This window comes from Juglans regia, chromosome 11 (assembly GCF_001411555.2).
Source record: "Juglans regia cultivar Chandler chromosome 11, Walnut 2.0, whole genome shotgun sequence".
NCBI lineage: Eukaryota > Viridiplantae > Streptophyta > Magnoliopsida > Fagales > Juglandaceae > Juglans > Juglans regia.
The window spans coordinates 19,081,018-19,096,294 of record NC_049911.1 but is presented as its reverse complement, the minus strand read 5'-3'; the positions used below and the strand labels follow the sequence as shown (position 1 = coordinate 19,096,294).

At 33.8% G+C, this 15,277-nt stretch overlaps 1 protein-coding gene across 1 annotated transcript; it reads right to left on the bottom strand.

The window, feature by feature from the left end:
* Positions 1 to 4,589: 4,589 nt before the first annotated feature.
* Positions 4,590 to 13,111, bottom strand: LOC109018903 (pentatricopeptide repeat-containing protein At5g56310-like). Its single transcript, XM_019001095.1, has 3 exons — positions 12,515 to 13,111; positions 9,083 to 9,163; positions 4,590 to 4,802 (listed from the first exon to the last, which is right to left on the bottom strand). The coding sequence occupies exons 1-3, from the start codon at positions 13,109 to 13,111 to the stop codon at positions 4,590 to 4,592; spliced, it is 891 nt and encodes a 296-aa protein (XP_018856640.1).
* Positions 13,112 to 15,277: the final 2,166 nt, after the last annotated feature.

Genomic DNA, 15,277 nt, shown 5'->3' with positions numbered 1-15,277 from the left:
CGAATGAGCGTTGATCTGCCAGCTGAGCGTTGCCATTTTCATCCAATTGCCGTAAAACCTGGAACCGGACAAGTGCCTTAAATTCCGGAGTCCGACAATTGCCGTAAATCAAGGAGTCTTGGGTCCCTGATTTGTGCTACAAAGCTCGAGCCAACAACTCCTTTAGAGTCTCTAACCCCGCCCCGGGTCCCGCTTGGATAAGATTTCGCAGAGCCTTGAGTGCTCTGGGTTTCTATTTAAAAGACCATTTTCACTCTTCGAAATACACACAGAGCAATCTCTTTGCATTTCTCACATTTCTCACTTTTCTCACAATTTCTCACAATCTCTTAAATCCGGAACCATTTATGCCTCAACCACTCGTCTTTAATCATGAGGCCGTCAACGCCATGATAGGGGTAGAGATGCATTTTCTAATAGGACTGATGCTGAGGTTGTTGCAGGATCGTGAATGCTCATCGCTCAACCATATCTCGTAGGTTACTGTCATGGGTTAGTGAGGTTGAACATCTTAAGAATCAAATAATTGAGTTGTAAAAAAGACTTGCCAATAAAAGGAGAAAAAATAAAATATTAAAATACAAAAACAGGGAGTTGAGAAAATATGTGGACCAGCATGCTCAAGACATGCAACCACGCATAGAGGAGTTGGAACGAGAGGGGATACAAATGCAAAGTGAACAACAACGGTTAACAGTACATGTTTAGCGTTTATGAGAAACATAAAGACAGTCCGCAGTTAATCTCAGCTATGGGGCATTCTGCATCTCAGCTACCAATTATTTCTGTGTCCACCAAAGGTGCCATGATGCAGCATGAAAATGATCTAACTAATAAGTTAGATGATGATGCCATTTTGGTTTTGTTTAAAATTTAATGAAACAAACAATGTAAGTACAGAATAGAAATGGCCCATTCAAAAGTCGGTTTTCTTAGATTCAATATCCCTAAAGAAATACCGCCAAACAAATGGGATAACAGACAAGATAACTACACTGCCAAAGCGGACACTTGCAATCATTGTGCTATCACGTGTCAGTATCACTTCGTCATACAACTCAAAATGCAAGAACAACAAAGATAGATGCAGCTTCAAATGCAGATACTTATGCAATAATTCAAGCCTCCATGCAATTGAATTTCGTTAGAAGTGTTTTTGCATATTGAAGAATTATATATCATGTACTGATAGTTTTATTTGTATTATTAGTATTTTATTTATTTAGTTCTGACTTATTAGATTAGTTTTATTTATATTGAACAATTTGTAATGTATTTTTGAAATATAAATATCTATTTGGTTTTAAATTAGTATTATCCATAAAAATAATAACCGTTCGAACTCTCATCAAATGTTCGAACATATATGAATTGAATACAACCGTTTGAACATCACAAGTTAGAGTTCGAACGGTAAAAAAGTTGTGCGTGAACAGGCAATTCACTATTAACGTTTGATCATCAATTTGTTTGTTTGAACATTTCTTCATGTGTATTTGGTCAAACGGATTGGTATCAATCAACCGGCTATGAAGTACCCGTTCGAATAGACATATTGTTCGGTCGTTATTTACGTCGTTCGAAGGACTTTCCGAGATGAATTTAAATCATCCCAAAAAACAAAATCCGTTCGAATGTGATCAAACGGTCCAGCTTAATTTCGTCCCAAAAGATATTTTTTGGGACAAATTTGTGATTTTCGTCCCAAAATACCTTTTGGGACTGTTTTATTGAGACGAACTTGGGATATTTTTTTTCATCTCAAAATATATTTTGGGACGAAATATCAGTCTTTTGGGAAGAAACTTTTCATCCCAAAAGACCTTATTTGTTATAGTGCAAATATTTTCAAAAAATTAATAAATAGACGTATTAGATATTTTAAATAGATGTATTTTAAACACTATAAAATTTAATTATTTGTTTGAATTATTCAGATGGCCGATAATGCTTAATTTTTTAAGGATTAAGAAAAAAGAAATGAATAAACTCGTAATAAACATCTGCAAGTACAAATAAAATCTATTTAACAATGTACATATTTATTTATTTTATTAATATATATATATATATATAAATGTATGTATATTATATCACCAGTACTTAATAATGTGCAACACAACAACAAAAAGGCAGAAAGCGTTTTATTCACTCGTACACATTATCTTGTTTTTCTTGTCTACATGATAACCCTTGGGCATGTCACTGTTTTTTTTTTTTTAGGTTCTTTCAAGGATGGGTGAGAGATCGGGCAAAGGGAATAAAATTGAAATCATGTGATGTTCACAATGCATGAGTCATGGTGGCCTAGGGGAATCATGAGTGTGACGACCAAGACTTTCTAGACTTTTGTGTAAATTTTTTTATTTTTTTTATTTTACATAAGCCCATGAGAGTTCGGCTTCTTAAGGAGTTAGGGTTTTAAAGCCTAGAGGAATTAGGGCTCACGCCCAACTTAAGCTCTAGCATATCACATGTCATCCAATAGAACTATGTCTAGGACTTGATGAATCTAGATGAAAATAAGAAAGTGAGGTAAGAAGAAATTAGGGTTTGGCTTACACGCCTACCATAGGGGACAAATTATTTCTTGCCATGTGTCACGCATGCATGAAGATTTTTGCTTGTAGGAAGAAGCTTTTTGACACATGTCACTATGGGAAAGAGATTCTAGAAAGGAATAATTAGATTATGGAAAGTGGAACCTAGAGAAGGCCAAGAGGCCATGGACAGCAACCATGGAGAAATGAGGTTTGACATTTTGCCATGTGTCATACATGCATAAAGGTAGGTAAAAAGTCGTATTGGGAAAGGGCAAAATCAAGGTTGAAGGAAAGGCTTACACACCTAGGGATTCTAAAAGAAAAATTTTGTATAAGAACATCTTGAAACCAGATCATTCAGAATTTTTTTCACTTATAAACGATTAAATTTGTAGGCAAGACAAAGTTCTAAACCACTTTTTGTTTCATGAGACTAAGGTTGTGTTTGGATGTTAAAGTGAGTTGAGATGATAAAATATTGTTAAAATATTATTTTTTAATATTATTATTATTTTGAAATTTGAAAAATTTGAATTATTTATTATATTTTGTATTGAGATTTGAAAAAATTGTAATGATGAGTTGAGATAAGTTGAGATTAGTTTGGGATCCAAATGAAGCCTAAGCAGTCATATGAGCATAACTAAAAACAAAATTACAAACTAAATGGTACAAATTATCTTGTTTTTCTTGTCTACATGATAGTCCTTGGGCTTGTCACTTTTTTTTTTTTTTTTTGTAAATGTTCTTTGAAGGTGACACTACTATAAATACCTAAAGGCCGGGCAAATCAAAACATTAATTGGAATGATGTATTGAAAGGATGTTCGACATTAATGAGCGTGACAAGACATGCATAATAAGGAGTACTATAATCACATGATCTTGAGAGCATTGATAACAATGAAAAACAAAAGGTAAATCATTAATTAACACTACAAGATATATGGTACTTAATTAAATATGCTTCAACAAGATCACAACAACTAAATTCAGTCTTTAATTTATACGAAATAATAAGTAGTCTTGTTTTATTTATATGATATATTTATATGATCAATAAAATAAAAGAATTTAAGTACTACCACTTGTTGAGATAGGACATACAAATAGTGGCGTTACAATAAACGCCACTGCTAGTATGTTAAATGCATAACCTTAATTGACGGCATTTATTTAAATGCTACTAAGAGTACATTGGCAACAAGTGTGATTAGGAATGAAGCAGATATCACTACAAGAGATTGAATATTTTAAGACAAAAATTTTTTTTCTCAAAAAACCCAAATATCATCCCAAAATATTTTTGGAGACCAAAACATTTCGTCTCTATTTTGTCTCGAAAAGACCGTCTCAAAAGGTTTTTTATTTTCGTCTCAAAAATTAATTTTTAGGGACAAAATTATTTCTTAGTTTGAACCGACACATCCATTCGAACAATATGAAATTTCTCAGTTCGAACTAATAACCATATTTGATCTTGTTCGAACGAACAGAGTGTTCGAATAGATTTTATGTGTTCGAAACAATAAATTTTTCAAATGACTTTTGTTCGAACATAAATTATGTCCGTTTGAACAGACATTTTATTTTTAGAAATTCTATTTGTTCGAACGGGATTTTGCATATTAATGTTGTTCAAATGGCCGTACAGACTGTATTTCTCAGTTGTCATTCGAATGGGTCTATTTTTGTTCAAATTGATTTATAAATGATAATTTACTATTCAAACTGGTTATTTTCTGTTCGATCGGTATTAATCATACTTGACATAATTTAATTAAAAATAAAATATTGATATTACACAAATTGTAATTCAAATATCAATTGTTCAAATGTTTTGGAACATCATTAAATAAAGGCAATTAAAGAAAACATAAATTTTAAGATTGTGGTGGTGGCAAAGAGTTTTGGGACATCACGATTGACTGAAACTATTCAATTATTTTTTGGTTATTCAACTGCAGCCTCTCTTCTAATTTCGCCTCTAAATCGCTGTTTGATATAATCGGGTCAGCAACTCCTTTTTCTTGGATCTCAATTGTTCTATCTCAAGTGTTGCTTCCTCCAATTAGTCTTGTCATCATTCGATCTGCCTCGAGAAGAGGATGATGGTGTTGATGATGGCTTCACGCAACGTCCTAGGCCCCTAAAATATCCAGAACGTGATCCAACAACTTGAGAAATGATTTGAGCATCATTGACAAATGATTCATCAGATGGATCTGCAGCGGTTTCCTTAAGAGATATCATCTTGTCCTACAAAAACACAAAGATTAAAGTTATTGTAAGTAACAAAAATATTATTAGACAATGGAATTAAAAAAAATTTAAACTTACATATTATTAGAGGAGTTGGAACAAGAGGGGATACAAATACAAAGTGAACAACAATGGTTAACAGTAGAGGTTCAGCGTTTATGAGAAATATAAAGACAGTCTGCAGTTAATCTCGCTGGTTTAGCTAAATAAAATATGTACCCATCATATCATGTAATCTGATAGCTTGTCTTGTTCTTATTTCCATCCCTATTATAAAATCAGTTTTGACTTTCATTTCATTTGCCTCATTTCTTCTTTGTTCTCTGAAGTCCATTTGAATTCTCGCTCTCTAAGCTTTTTGTTTAATGACTCAGCAATCTTTTTCCAACAACCCTATTTTTCACCATATGGGGCATTCTGCATCTCAGCTACCAATTATTTCTGTGTCCACCATAGGTGCCATGATGCAGCGTGAAAATGATCTGACTAACAAGTCAGATGATGATGCCATTTTGGTTTTGTTTAAAATTTAATGAAACAAACAATGTAAGAACAGAAAAGAAATGGCTCATTCAAAAGTCGGTTTTCTTATATTCAATATCCCTAAAGAAATAACGCCAAACAAATGGGATAACAGACAAGATAACTACACTGCCAAAGCGAACACTTGCGATCATTTTGCTATCGCGTGTCGGTATCAATTCGTCATACAACTCAAAATGCAAGAACAACAAAGACAGATGCAACTTCAAATGCAGATACTTATGCAACAAATCAGGCCTCCAAGCAATTGAATTTCGTTAGAAGTGTTTTTGCATATTGAAGAATTATATATCATGTATTGATAGTTTTATTTGTATTATTAGTATTTTATTTATTTAGTTCTGACTTATTAGAATAGTTTTATTTATATTGAACAATTTGTAATGTATTTTTGAAATATAAATATCTATTTGGTTTTAAATTAGTATTATCCATGAAAATAATAATCGTTCGAACTCCCATCAAACGTTCGAACATATATGAATCGAACACAACCGTTCAAACATCACAAGTTAGAGTTCGAACGGTAAAAAAGTTGCGCGCGAATAAGCAATTTACTATGTGCGTTTGATCATCAATTTGTTTGTTTGAACGTTTCTTCATGTGTATTTGGTCGAACGAATTGGTATCAATCAACCGGCTATGAAGTACCCGTTCGAATAGACATATTGTTCGGTCGTTATTTACGTCGTTCGAATGACTTTCCAAGACGAATTTAAATTATCCCAGAAAACAAAATCTGTTCGAACGTGATTGAACGGTCCAGCTTAATTGTCCCAAAAGATATTTTTTGGGACGAATTTGTGATTTTCATCCTAAATTACCTTTTGGAACAGTTTTATTGAGATAAACTTGAGATATTTTTTTTCATCTCAAAATATATTTTGGGACGAACCTTTTCATCCCAAAAGACCTTATTTGTTATAGTGCAAATATTTTCAAAAAATTAATAAATAGACGTATTAGATATTTTAAATATATGTATTGTAAACATGCTATAAAATTTAATTATTTGTTTGAATTATTCTTACGGATAATCCTGAACTTTTTAAGGATTAAGAAAATAAATGAATAAACTCGTAATAAACATATGCAAGTATAAACAAAATGTACTTAACAATGTACATATTTATTTATTTTATTAATATATATATATATGTATAATATTATATCACCAGTACTTAATACCGTGCAACACAACAACAAAAAGGCAGACACATAATATAATGGATAGATAACAAATGCATGAAAGTGTTTTATTCACTCGTACACAGAAATGTGAAATTTTTTTTATTGATTGTAAAATTAAGTAGGAATTAATTAATTACGGCAGAAAAAAATCATTCCATAGTCTTGCATATAGGCTGGCAAATGTTCTTGCAATCAAGGTGCATGTCTTTGGCATATTTGCCCAAAACCATGCACGCGTGGAAGCACTTTCGGTAGCATTCCGGGTCCATTCTCATTCGAATGGCTTCTCCAACCTGCAAATACGCCGCCATTATAACCATCATCACGCTCATCAATAGCACTGCTGAACTTTTTTTAAATATTAAGGCCATCATTTTCTTCTTGCTTTTGGGCTATGGATCGAATGCTACGCGCCCTTAATTTATCAATACATGCATGCATGTGAGCTAGCTGCTTTATTAATCAACGCAACTGCATATATATATGCATGCATGCAGGAAAATGATCGAACACGTACGTACGAGGTGGTTTTATCCAAGTAATTTATATCCATATATTAATTAAGCATGAGAAATGGGAAGTTGCGCGCATGCATGGGCCGAGACATGAGTAACTGATCAACAATTGAACGTAGTACTGGAGGATTAGGCTGTCTTTGTGGTGCAGAGGCAAATGCCTACAAACGGCCAATGGTGTAAAACTCAGTACTGTGGAACGAACCTAAAACAATCGTTGATATCTATTAACCTGTGAAAAGTCTTTAAGTCATGGGTACGTACTAAGCATGCATACGATCGATTCCATTCGTTAATGTCGTGGAACTAAAAAAATATGGTTTTTTTTTTCTCTCAATTATAATTATACGTATATACCCTCAATGAAACCGGATCATTCATAATTTTTTTCACTTGTAAACCATTAAATTTGTAGGCGAAACACCTTCTAAACAACTTTTTGTTTCATGAGACTAATTAACAATCGTATGAGCATAACTAAAAAAACAATTACAAACTAAAAGGTACAAAATATCTTGTTTTTCTTGTCTACATGATAGTCCTTGGGCATGTCACTGTTTTTTCTTTCCTTTTTTTTTTTTTTTATTTAATGTTCTTTTAAGGTGACACTACTATAAATACCTAAAGGCCAGGCAAATCAAAACATCAATTGGAATGATGTTTTGAAAGGATGTTCGACATTAATGAGCGTGACAAGACATGCATAATAAGGAGTACTATAATCACATGATCCTTAGAGCATTGATAACAATGAAAAACAAAAGGTAAATCATTAATTAACACTACAACATATATGGTACTTAATTAAATATGCTTCAACAACATCCCAACAACCAAATTCAGTCTTTAATTTGTACGAAATAATAAGTACGTAGTCTTGTTTTATCTATATTATATATTTATAAGATAAATAAAATGAAAGAATTTAAGTACTACCACTTGTTGAGATATGACATACAAATAGTGGCGTTACAATAAACACCTATGCTAGAATGTTAAACACATAATATAAATTGACGGCATTTATTTAAATGCTACTAAAAGTACATTGGCGACAAGTGTGATTAGGAATGAAGCAGATATCACTACAAGAGATTGAGTATTTTGAGACAAAAAATTTTTCTCAAAAAACCCAATTTTAATCCCAAAATATTTTTGGAGATGAAAACATTTCGTCTCTATTTTGTCTCGAAAAGACCGTCTCAAAAGGTTTTTTTATTTTCGTCTCAAAAAATCATTTTTAGGGACAAAATTATTTCTTAGTTTGAACCGACACATCCATTCGAGCAATATGAAATTTCTCAATTCGAACTAATAACCATATTTGATCTTGTTCGAACGAACAGAGTGTTCAAATAGATTTTATGTGTTCGAAACAATAAATTTTTCAAATGACTTTTGTTCGAACATAAATTATGTCCGTTTGAACAGACATTTTATTTTTAGAAATTCTATTTGTTCGAACGGGATTTTGCATATTAATGTTGTTCAAATGGTTGTACAGATTGTATTTCTCAGTTGTCATTCGAATGGGTCTATTTTTGTTCAAATTGATTTATAAATGATAATTTACTATTCGAACTGGTTATTTTCCGTTCGAACGGTATTAATCATACTTAACATAATTTAATTAAAAATAAAATACTGATATTACACAAATTGTAATTCAAATATCAATTGTTCAAATCTTTTGGAACATCATTAAATAAAGGCAATTAAAGAAAACATAAATTTTAAGATTGTGGTGGTGGCAAAGAGTTTTGGGACATCACGATTGACTGAAACTATTCAAACATTTTTTGGTTATTCAACTGTAGCCTCTCTTCTAATCTCGCCTCTAAATTGCTGCTTGATATAATTGGGTCAGCAACTCCTTTTTCTTGGATTTCAATTGTTCTATCTTAAGTGTTGCTTCCTCCAATTAGTTTTGTCGTCATTCGATCTGCCTCGAGAAGAAGATGATGGTGTTGATGATGGCTTCACGCAACATCTTAGGCCCCGAAAATATCCAGAACGTGATCCAACAACTTGAGAAATGATCTGAGCATCATTGACAAATGATTCATCAGATGGATCCGCATCGGTTTCTTTAAGAGATATTATCTTATCCTACAAAAACAAAAAGATTAAAGTTACTGTAAGTAACAAAAATATTATTAGACAATGGAATTAAAAAAATTTAAACTTACATAATTTGCCTCTGTTTCGGGATTGGTCTAAACATCACCACGATTTTTATGTACTTTAGCATACAAATGGGTCAGATCATAGTCAATAGGACTTTTTTCTTCTTGCAAAAGAAAAATCTATATTAGAACTTAAATAAGAAAATTGTATTATATGTTAATATTTAACGAAGACTATAATAACTTACCATTGTTTTAGACAAACGATGAAAAGATCGAGAACTCAAATGATGGTGTATCATTAATTTTAATCTATTTGCTTGTTTCATAGTACTCCTTTGCTAAAAAAAATATTATGTCTATATGTTTAATACATCTATCATATACTATTAAAAAAAGATAGCAGTAAAATTACATGATAAACAAGATTTTCAAACATATCACAAACCTTCTCCCATTCATTTGGTGACAATGCTTGGAATGGATTTTGGCGTACCTCTGTTATAGTACTGAACTTCTTATAGTGTGCATAACATCAACCTTTGTACCACTGGAATGCATTCGATATCAGTTCATCAACCATTAATCGATCATCTTGTATATGACGGGTTCAACCCTCGTACAACTCTCTTTGTGCATCCTACTACAGTCTTCCAAAGTTTCTATTTCTCTCAAATGATTGTGTAGATGCTCATTCTCCATCCCTCGTCCCAAATATTCCTTCACCCAGATTGCCTAACATCTCAATCATATTCCTCTCCATTATCATCACTGTCATTAGAAGCATCCACATTAATGTTGTTCATGTCGATGTCATTACCCTCTTCCATTTGATTGGACTGACTGCTAAATCTAACTCCTTTAGGAAATGTTTCGCCATGTAAGACCCAATGTGAGTATTTATGATCTATTTTATTCACAAATAAATGATCCTCCAATACCACCAAATTATAAGAATTAAGATTTTTGCACTTCTTGCACGAACATTTTATAAATCCTCGACTGTTAACTGTTATGCGAGAAAACTCTATAAAAAACTTCACCCCTTATGCATACTCCTTATAGTCTCGCTCAAGTCTATCTCCCAACCAACGCTTATGCATTGTATTTCCATTACACATCGGCTGTCTGTCAAAAAAATCTAGTTCATGGGATAAACACTATGAAGAGTATATTCATACTTGTTTACCATCTATTTTATAAGATAGTTGGTCATATCCCATTCGTGAGACTATCATCTATATCGCATATATACTCAATCCAAAACTCTAATGTTAGTAAAACATTTAGCAACATTTCTTTACAATTCTCCAAGTATACTAGTCACGATTAGTCTTTGACCTCATTCATGGTTCAAGAAACTTATGGACCACATACACGAAAAATGTAAGGAAACACTATATATTTAGGACGGAATATTTGGGTAAAGGAATATGTTAGCAGCATTTAAAGGAATGTGTAGAAAATTAAATGACAAATTTAAATGAGCGGGAATTAAAGGTGTAAGGAATAATTTCTTCTAAACTTTAAATTGAAATAAAATAAAAATAAAACTGAAAATGGATGCTATAGGTAAAGGATAAACGAGGAAAACTCGACAAAACAATTGTGTTGCCGTACTCCCTCTTTCACCTGAGCTTTATTCAAAAAGAAAAAATCTACTCTAAAGCCGGTCTAACTCCCACTCCACCACCTGTGATTTGTTGTAAAACGGTCGTGTGATTCGTCTCCATGGTTGGTCTCCATCGCTCCCTCATTGCGTACCTCCATCACTCCCTCCCCATCTCGGAAATCTAACTCCTGAAATCTCCCTCCCCTTCTGTAATCTCCCCCTATAATCTCCCCTATGCAATCTCCCCATCTCCATCTGCGAACACCCTCCCCTCCATCTGCGAATCCCCTCCATTTGCGGATCCGAGAACCCTAAACACAGAACCCCCCCTCCATATTCTCCTTCGTATTTATTTGAGAAGCACAAAAACCCTAAACTTCTCTCACCCATCTTTGAGTGTTGCGTTGTTGTGCCTGTTGGTGCGCATCTTCCAGCTCCACGATGGTAAGCTAATCCCTCTTTAATTCTGGAAGTGGAATGAAAATTTTGAATAAAGAATTTTTAAAATATGTTCTATATTGAAATTTTTGCAATTGTTTTAGTATTGACCTATAGAATGATGGGTCAGTCTACATCGTCGTGACAAGAACTCAATTCTTTGTAATGATGGAAGTTGCTTTAAATAATCATCAGCTAATGGCTAAACTGTATGAGCTAAATGTAGAAATCTGCACTGTGAAATAGAAATCTTTAATAATTTTATGTTCATACACGTACTCTTTCCTGATTTTATAATTAGAAGGAAAACTGTTGTGATGTTTTAGAAAGAATAGAAGGGAAATAATAAAGATATAATCCTAGTGTTTCAAGTTACTTTCTCACAGCATATTAATACGACTCAAAAATGGGCACGGGGCTATATTTCATCTACATCCAAATATGCACTTGAAATATTGCATGAATATCCTGAAAACTTCAAATGTTGTGTTAATTGATCAAGAGAATTGTTTGCTTGTTGGCGGTGTTCGTTGGAGGAAAATGTTGTGAATTGTTTGCTTGTTGGCGGTGTTCTTTGGAGGAAAATGTTGTGAAGCTGACCTTTGAATTCAATGCCTTTTTTATTCTCTTCTTCTCTTCATCTCTAAAAGTGTTACTCTAAAAGTGTTACCTTTTTTATATTGAAGCATTTTGGGGGCGGTGCGGTCTTACAGTTCATTCTGGTCATCAATACGCATTGCCTCTCTGTGTTGATTTTCTTGAAAGTATATAAAGTTCTTAAATCTTCTTCTTCGTTTTGCTCTTGTTGCTTTATGTCACAGTCAGATCTAAGTTTGCATTTGGTCTATACGCACATTTGGACATTCTCGAGGGTAATTATCTTCACATTCTCTCTCTCCCTCTCTTTTCCTTGTCCGTTGCATTCTTATTCACTGTTTGGTTGCTGGGAAAACTTAGAAAAGTATTACAAAAGAAAAACAAGAAGAGAATGCTTCATTGTTTTCTTAGAAAATCTGAGGACTCTTGCTTAACTCTTGAATTTTAGGAGTGAAAGTTTCCATTTTCAAAGAAAAATTTATTAGTAACCAGGCTCAACCTTGAGGATTATTGTTGTTGGACGAATCAAATTATATTATTTATGCATTTGCACTTGCTTATTTATTCTGTCTAGTTTTCTTTGTTGTAGATGTATGGGTTGGTTTGTTTACTTTTGGATCTTAGATTAACATCTTGGAGAAAACGTACCAAAACGCACGCACATTTTCTTTAAAAAAAAAATGTCACGTCGGCTGGAGTGCGGAGGTTGAGTGAACAGCGGGTGGTTGTGTAGTAGAACTCTTTGTGAAAATAATGTCTCCCCAAGTCAATAAGACCACTGTGACTACAAGCAGAAAGCAATCTAGTGAAAATGATCTCATCAGGCTGAACTCCACATGCTTGCATCTTTTCAAAGAGGTCTATAGCTTCTAAGCCATGACCATGGAGTGCCAGGGTCCCAATAATAGCATTCCAGGACACTGTATTCTTTTCTGGAATCTTGTAAAAGATATCCAAGGCAATTCTAGGGGCACCACACTTTACATACATGTCCATGAGGGAGTTATATAGAGTGACCCCATGTATTGAATTGTTACTGCATATGTAATTATAGATTTTCTTTCCCATGACCAGATCACCAATTTGGCTACAGGCTGAGAGTATGATAACTAAGGTAGCCTCATCCGGCACCACCCTCAAATCACACATGTTGAGATAAAGATTTTTCACTGGCATGTTATCAAAGATTTTCTGAGCGGATAAAGTGAGGCCATGTTTAGCATATGCAGTAACAATGGAAGTCCAAGAGACCACATTTTTATTAGGCATTTGGTCGAAAACCATTTTCGTGGCATGCAAATGCCCACACTTAGCGTACATATCCAGAAGTGTTGGGTTATTAAAGTGTTGGGTGTCGGGTTATTGAAGTGTTGGGGGTTGGGTTATTGAAGTTCTGATTTTGCCATTATTTAGTAGTTGTTCAAATGCATCATGTGTGTGGAATCTGTTTTCGATAATCCTTGCTCAATGTTTCATTTAGATCACCTATGGCCTCGAGTCAGTCATTATGTGTTGTTGATGAGTTGCAAATCGAAGCACTAACTTGTTGGTGTGGGTTGAAAGCCCCATTAAAGACCTCCCATACTAACAAAAATCCTGGAATGAAATTTTATGCATGCCTGAAGTATAACATGGTAAAGCATATTTTTTTTTATCATAATTTTGTAGTACTTTTAATTTGTCATATTTAACAATCTTGGAATTAACAATTTGTATGCAGGGAGAATAAATGTGTCAATTCTTTATATGGGCAGATATACTTCAATTGGTAGAGGAGAAAATCCGCACAAGAGATAATGCAGCTCGAAAAAGGGAGGACGATTTACTGTTGCGCGAGTATGAGGTTCAAAAAACAAAAGATAAACTAGTTGAGAGAGAGAATATTCTTTACAAGCAAGAGAAGAACATTGAAAAGTAGCTCATAGAGAATAGATGTGCACGAATATTATTACGTATTTATTGGGTGTTATCAATTGTAATAATATTTGGTTGTCTTGGACTATAAATGTATTTTGAAGAAGTAAATTGTAGATGGATGATACAGATTAATGTATATTAATTGTACTACTAATTGTATTAATGTTAATGCCTGTGTTGGAAATCTGTTGTTTCTTGTACTGTTTTACTACACTGCTTTGAGATGACACATATATTGTTAATCAGGGCTAAACTCACTACCATGAGCATACAAAACAATACCCAACTACATTAAAACACCTAATATAGGTGGCGATATATCACATGCTTCCAAAATCCATAAAAATACAAAACATACCCAAACTACATCAAACTACATCACAATCTTCAAAAATCTACAAAAATACAAAACATACCCAAACTACATCACAGTCTTCTAAAAATCCATAAAAATACATCACAGTTTTCCAAAAATCCATAAAAATCCATAACAGTCTTCCAAAATCCATAAAAATACATAACAGTCTTCCAAAAATCCATAAAAATACATAACAGTTTTCCAAGATCCATAAAAATACATAACAGCCTTCCAAAAATTCATATTTCTGAATAAGTTGCCCCCACTTCTCCTCAAACTCATCACATGTCTATGAATCATATAGGGCTCTCTGGATGGTAGTCTTCAACCCTGCGTTGAAAGCAGCGTGAGATCCCAATTTTTCAAGCAGTTTTCACATTATATGCCATAAACAATATCTATGGCGCGTGTCTGGAAATACAAACGCAATAACAGCCTTCATTGCTCGATCTTGGTCTGTTATGATCGCTTTTGGAACCCGACCAGCTATGCACTCCAACTATGCTTGAAACAACCACACAAAAGTACTTGTGTCCTCGCTTGAAATCAAGACAGCCTCTAATAGTATAGACTGCCCATGATGATTTACACCAACAAATGGAGCAAACGGCATACCATATCTATTTGTTAAGTATATCGTATCGAAGGTGATAACATCTCCAAAATACTCATATGCTGGTCTACTAAGTGCGTCAGCCGAACACATTTCTAAGTCTCAACTCCTCATCCACATCAATCACATAAACAAAACCATCATTCTGCAATCTCATTCTCTTGAAGTACTCAGTCAGTGCTTCGCCACCACCTTTACCTAGTCTTAATTGTCGGGCTTTGTCAATAAAATTTCGACAGTCTTTTTCTTGAAACTGCAGATTCTCGACCCCCCTCCCCCGCATCAACAACAATTGCCCCGAAATTCTTGTTCATTCGAATACCTGCTCTGTTGTTCAAATCAAGCATCATCTGACTGTATTCATCTAAATTCTTGTGCGATCTAAAGAATCTAGACTTTTGCGGGCTAACAATACTATGATTATGGGCAATCTCAACAGTGGTCACCACCCAAGTACCCTCTACCAAGTGAGCATTTATCCTTGCTTTACAATCCGTTTTAATAGTTGGACGTGGCCTCGAGATATTACTATGACTAGGATGGTACTTCCTGCCACGTGCAC

What these genes read in the sequence shown, in the direction of transcription:
- LOC109018903 (XM_019001095.1), bottom strand. Translation starts at nt 13,111, where the DNA reads ATGGTTTTCGACCAAATGCCTAATAAAAATGTGGTCTCTTGGACTTCC. An exon ending in ACCTCCGCACTCCAGCCGAC is followed by an intron (nt 9,164 to 12,514) that starts GTGACATTTTTT and finishes TTGTTTTTGTAG; the next exon opens with GATAAGATAATATCTCTTAA. An exon ending in ATGCTCAGATCATTTCTCAA is followed by an intron (nt 4,803 to 9,082) that starts GTTGTTGGATCA and finishes GTGTTTTTGTAG; the next exon opens with GACAAGATGATATCTCTTAA.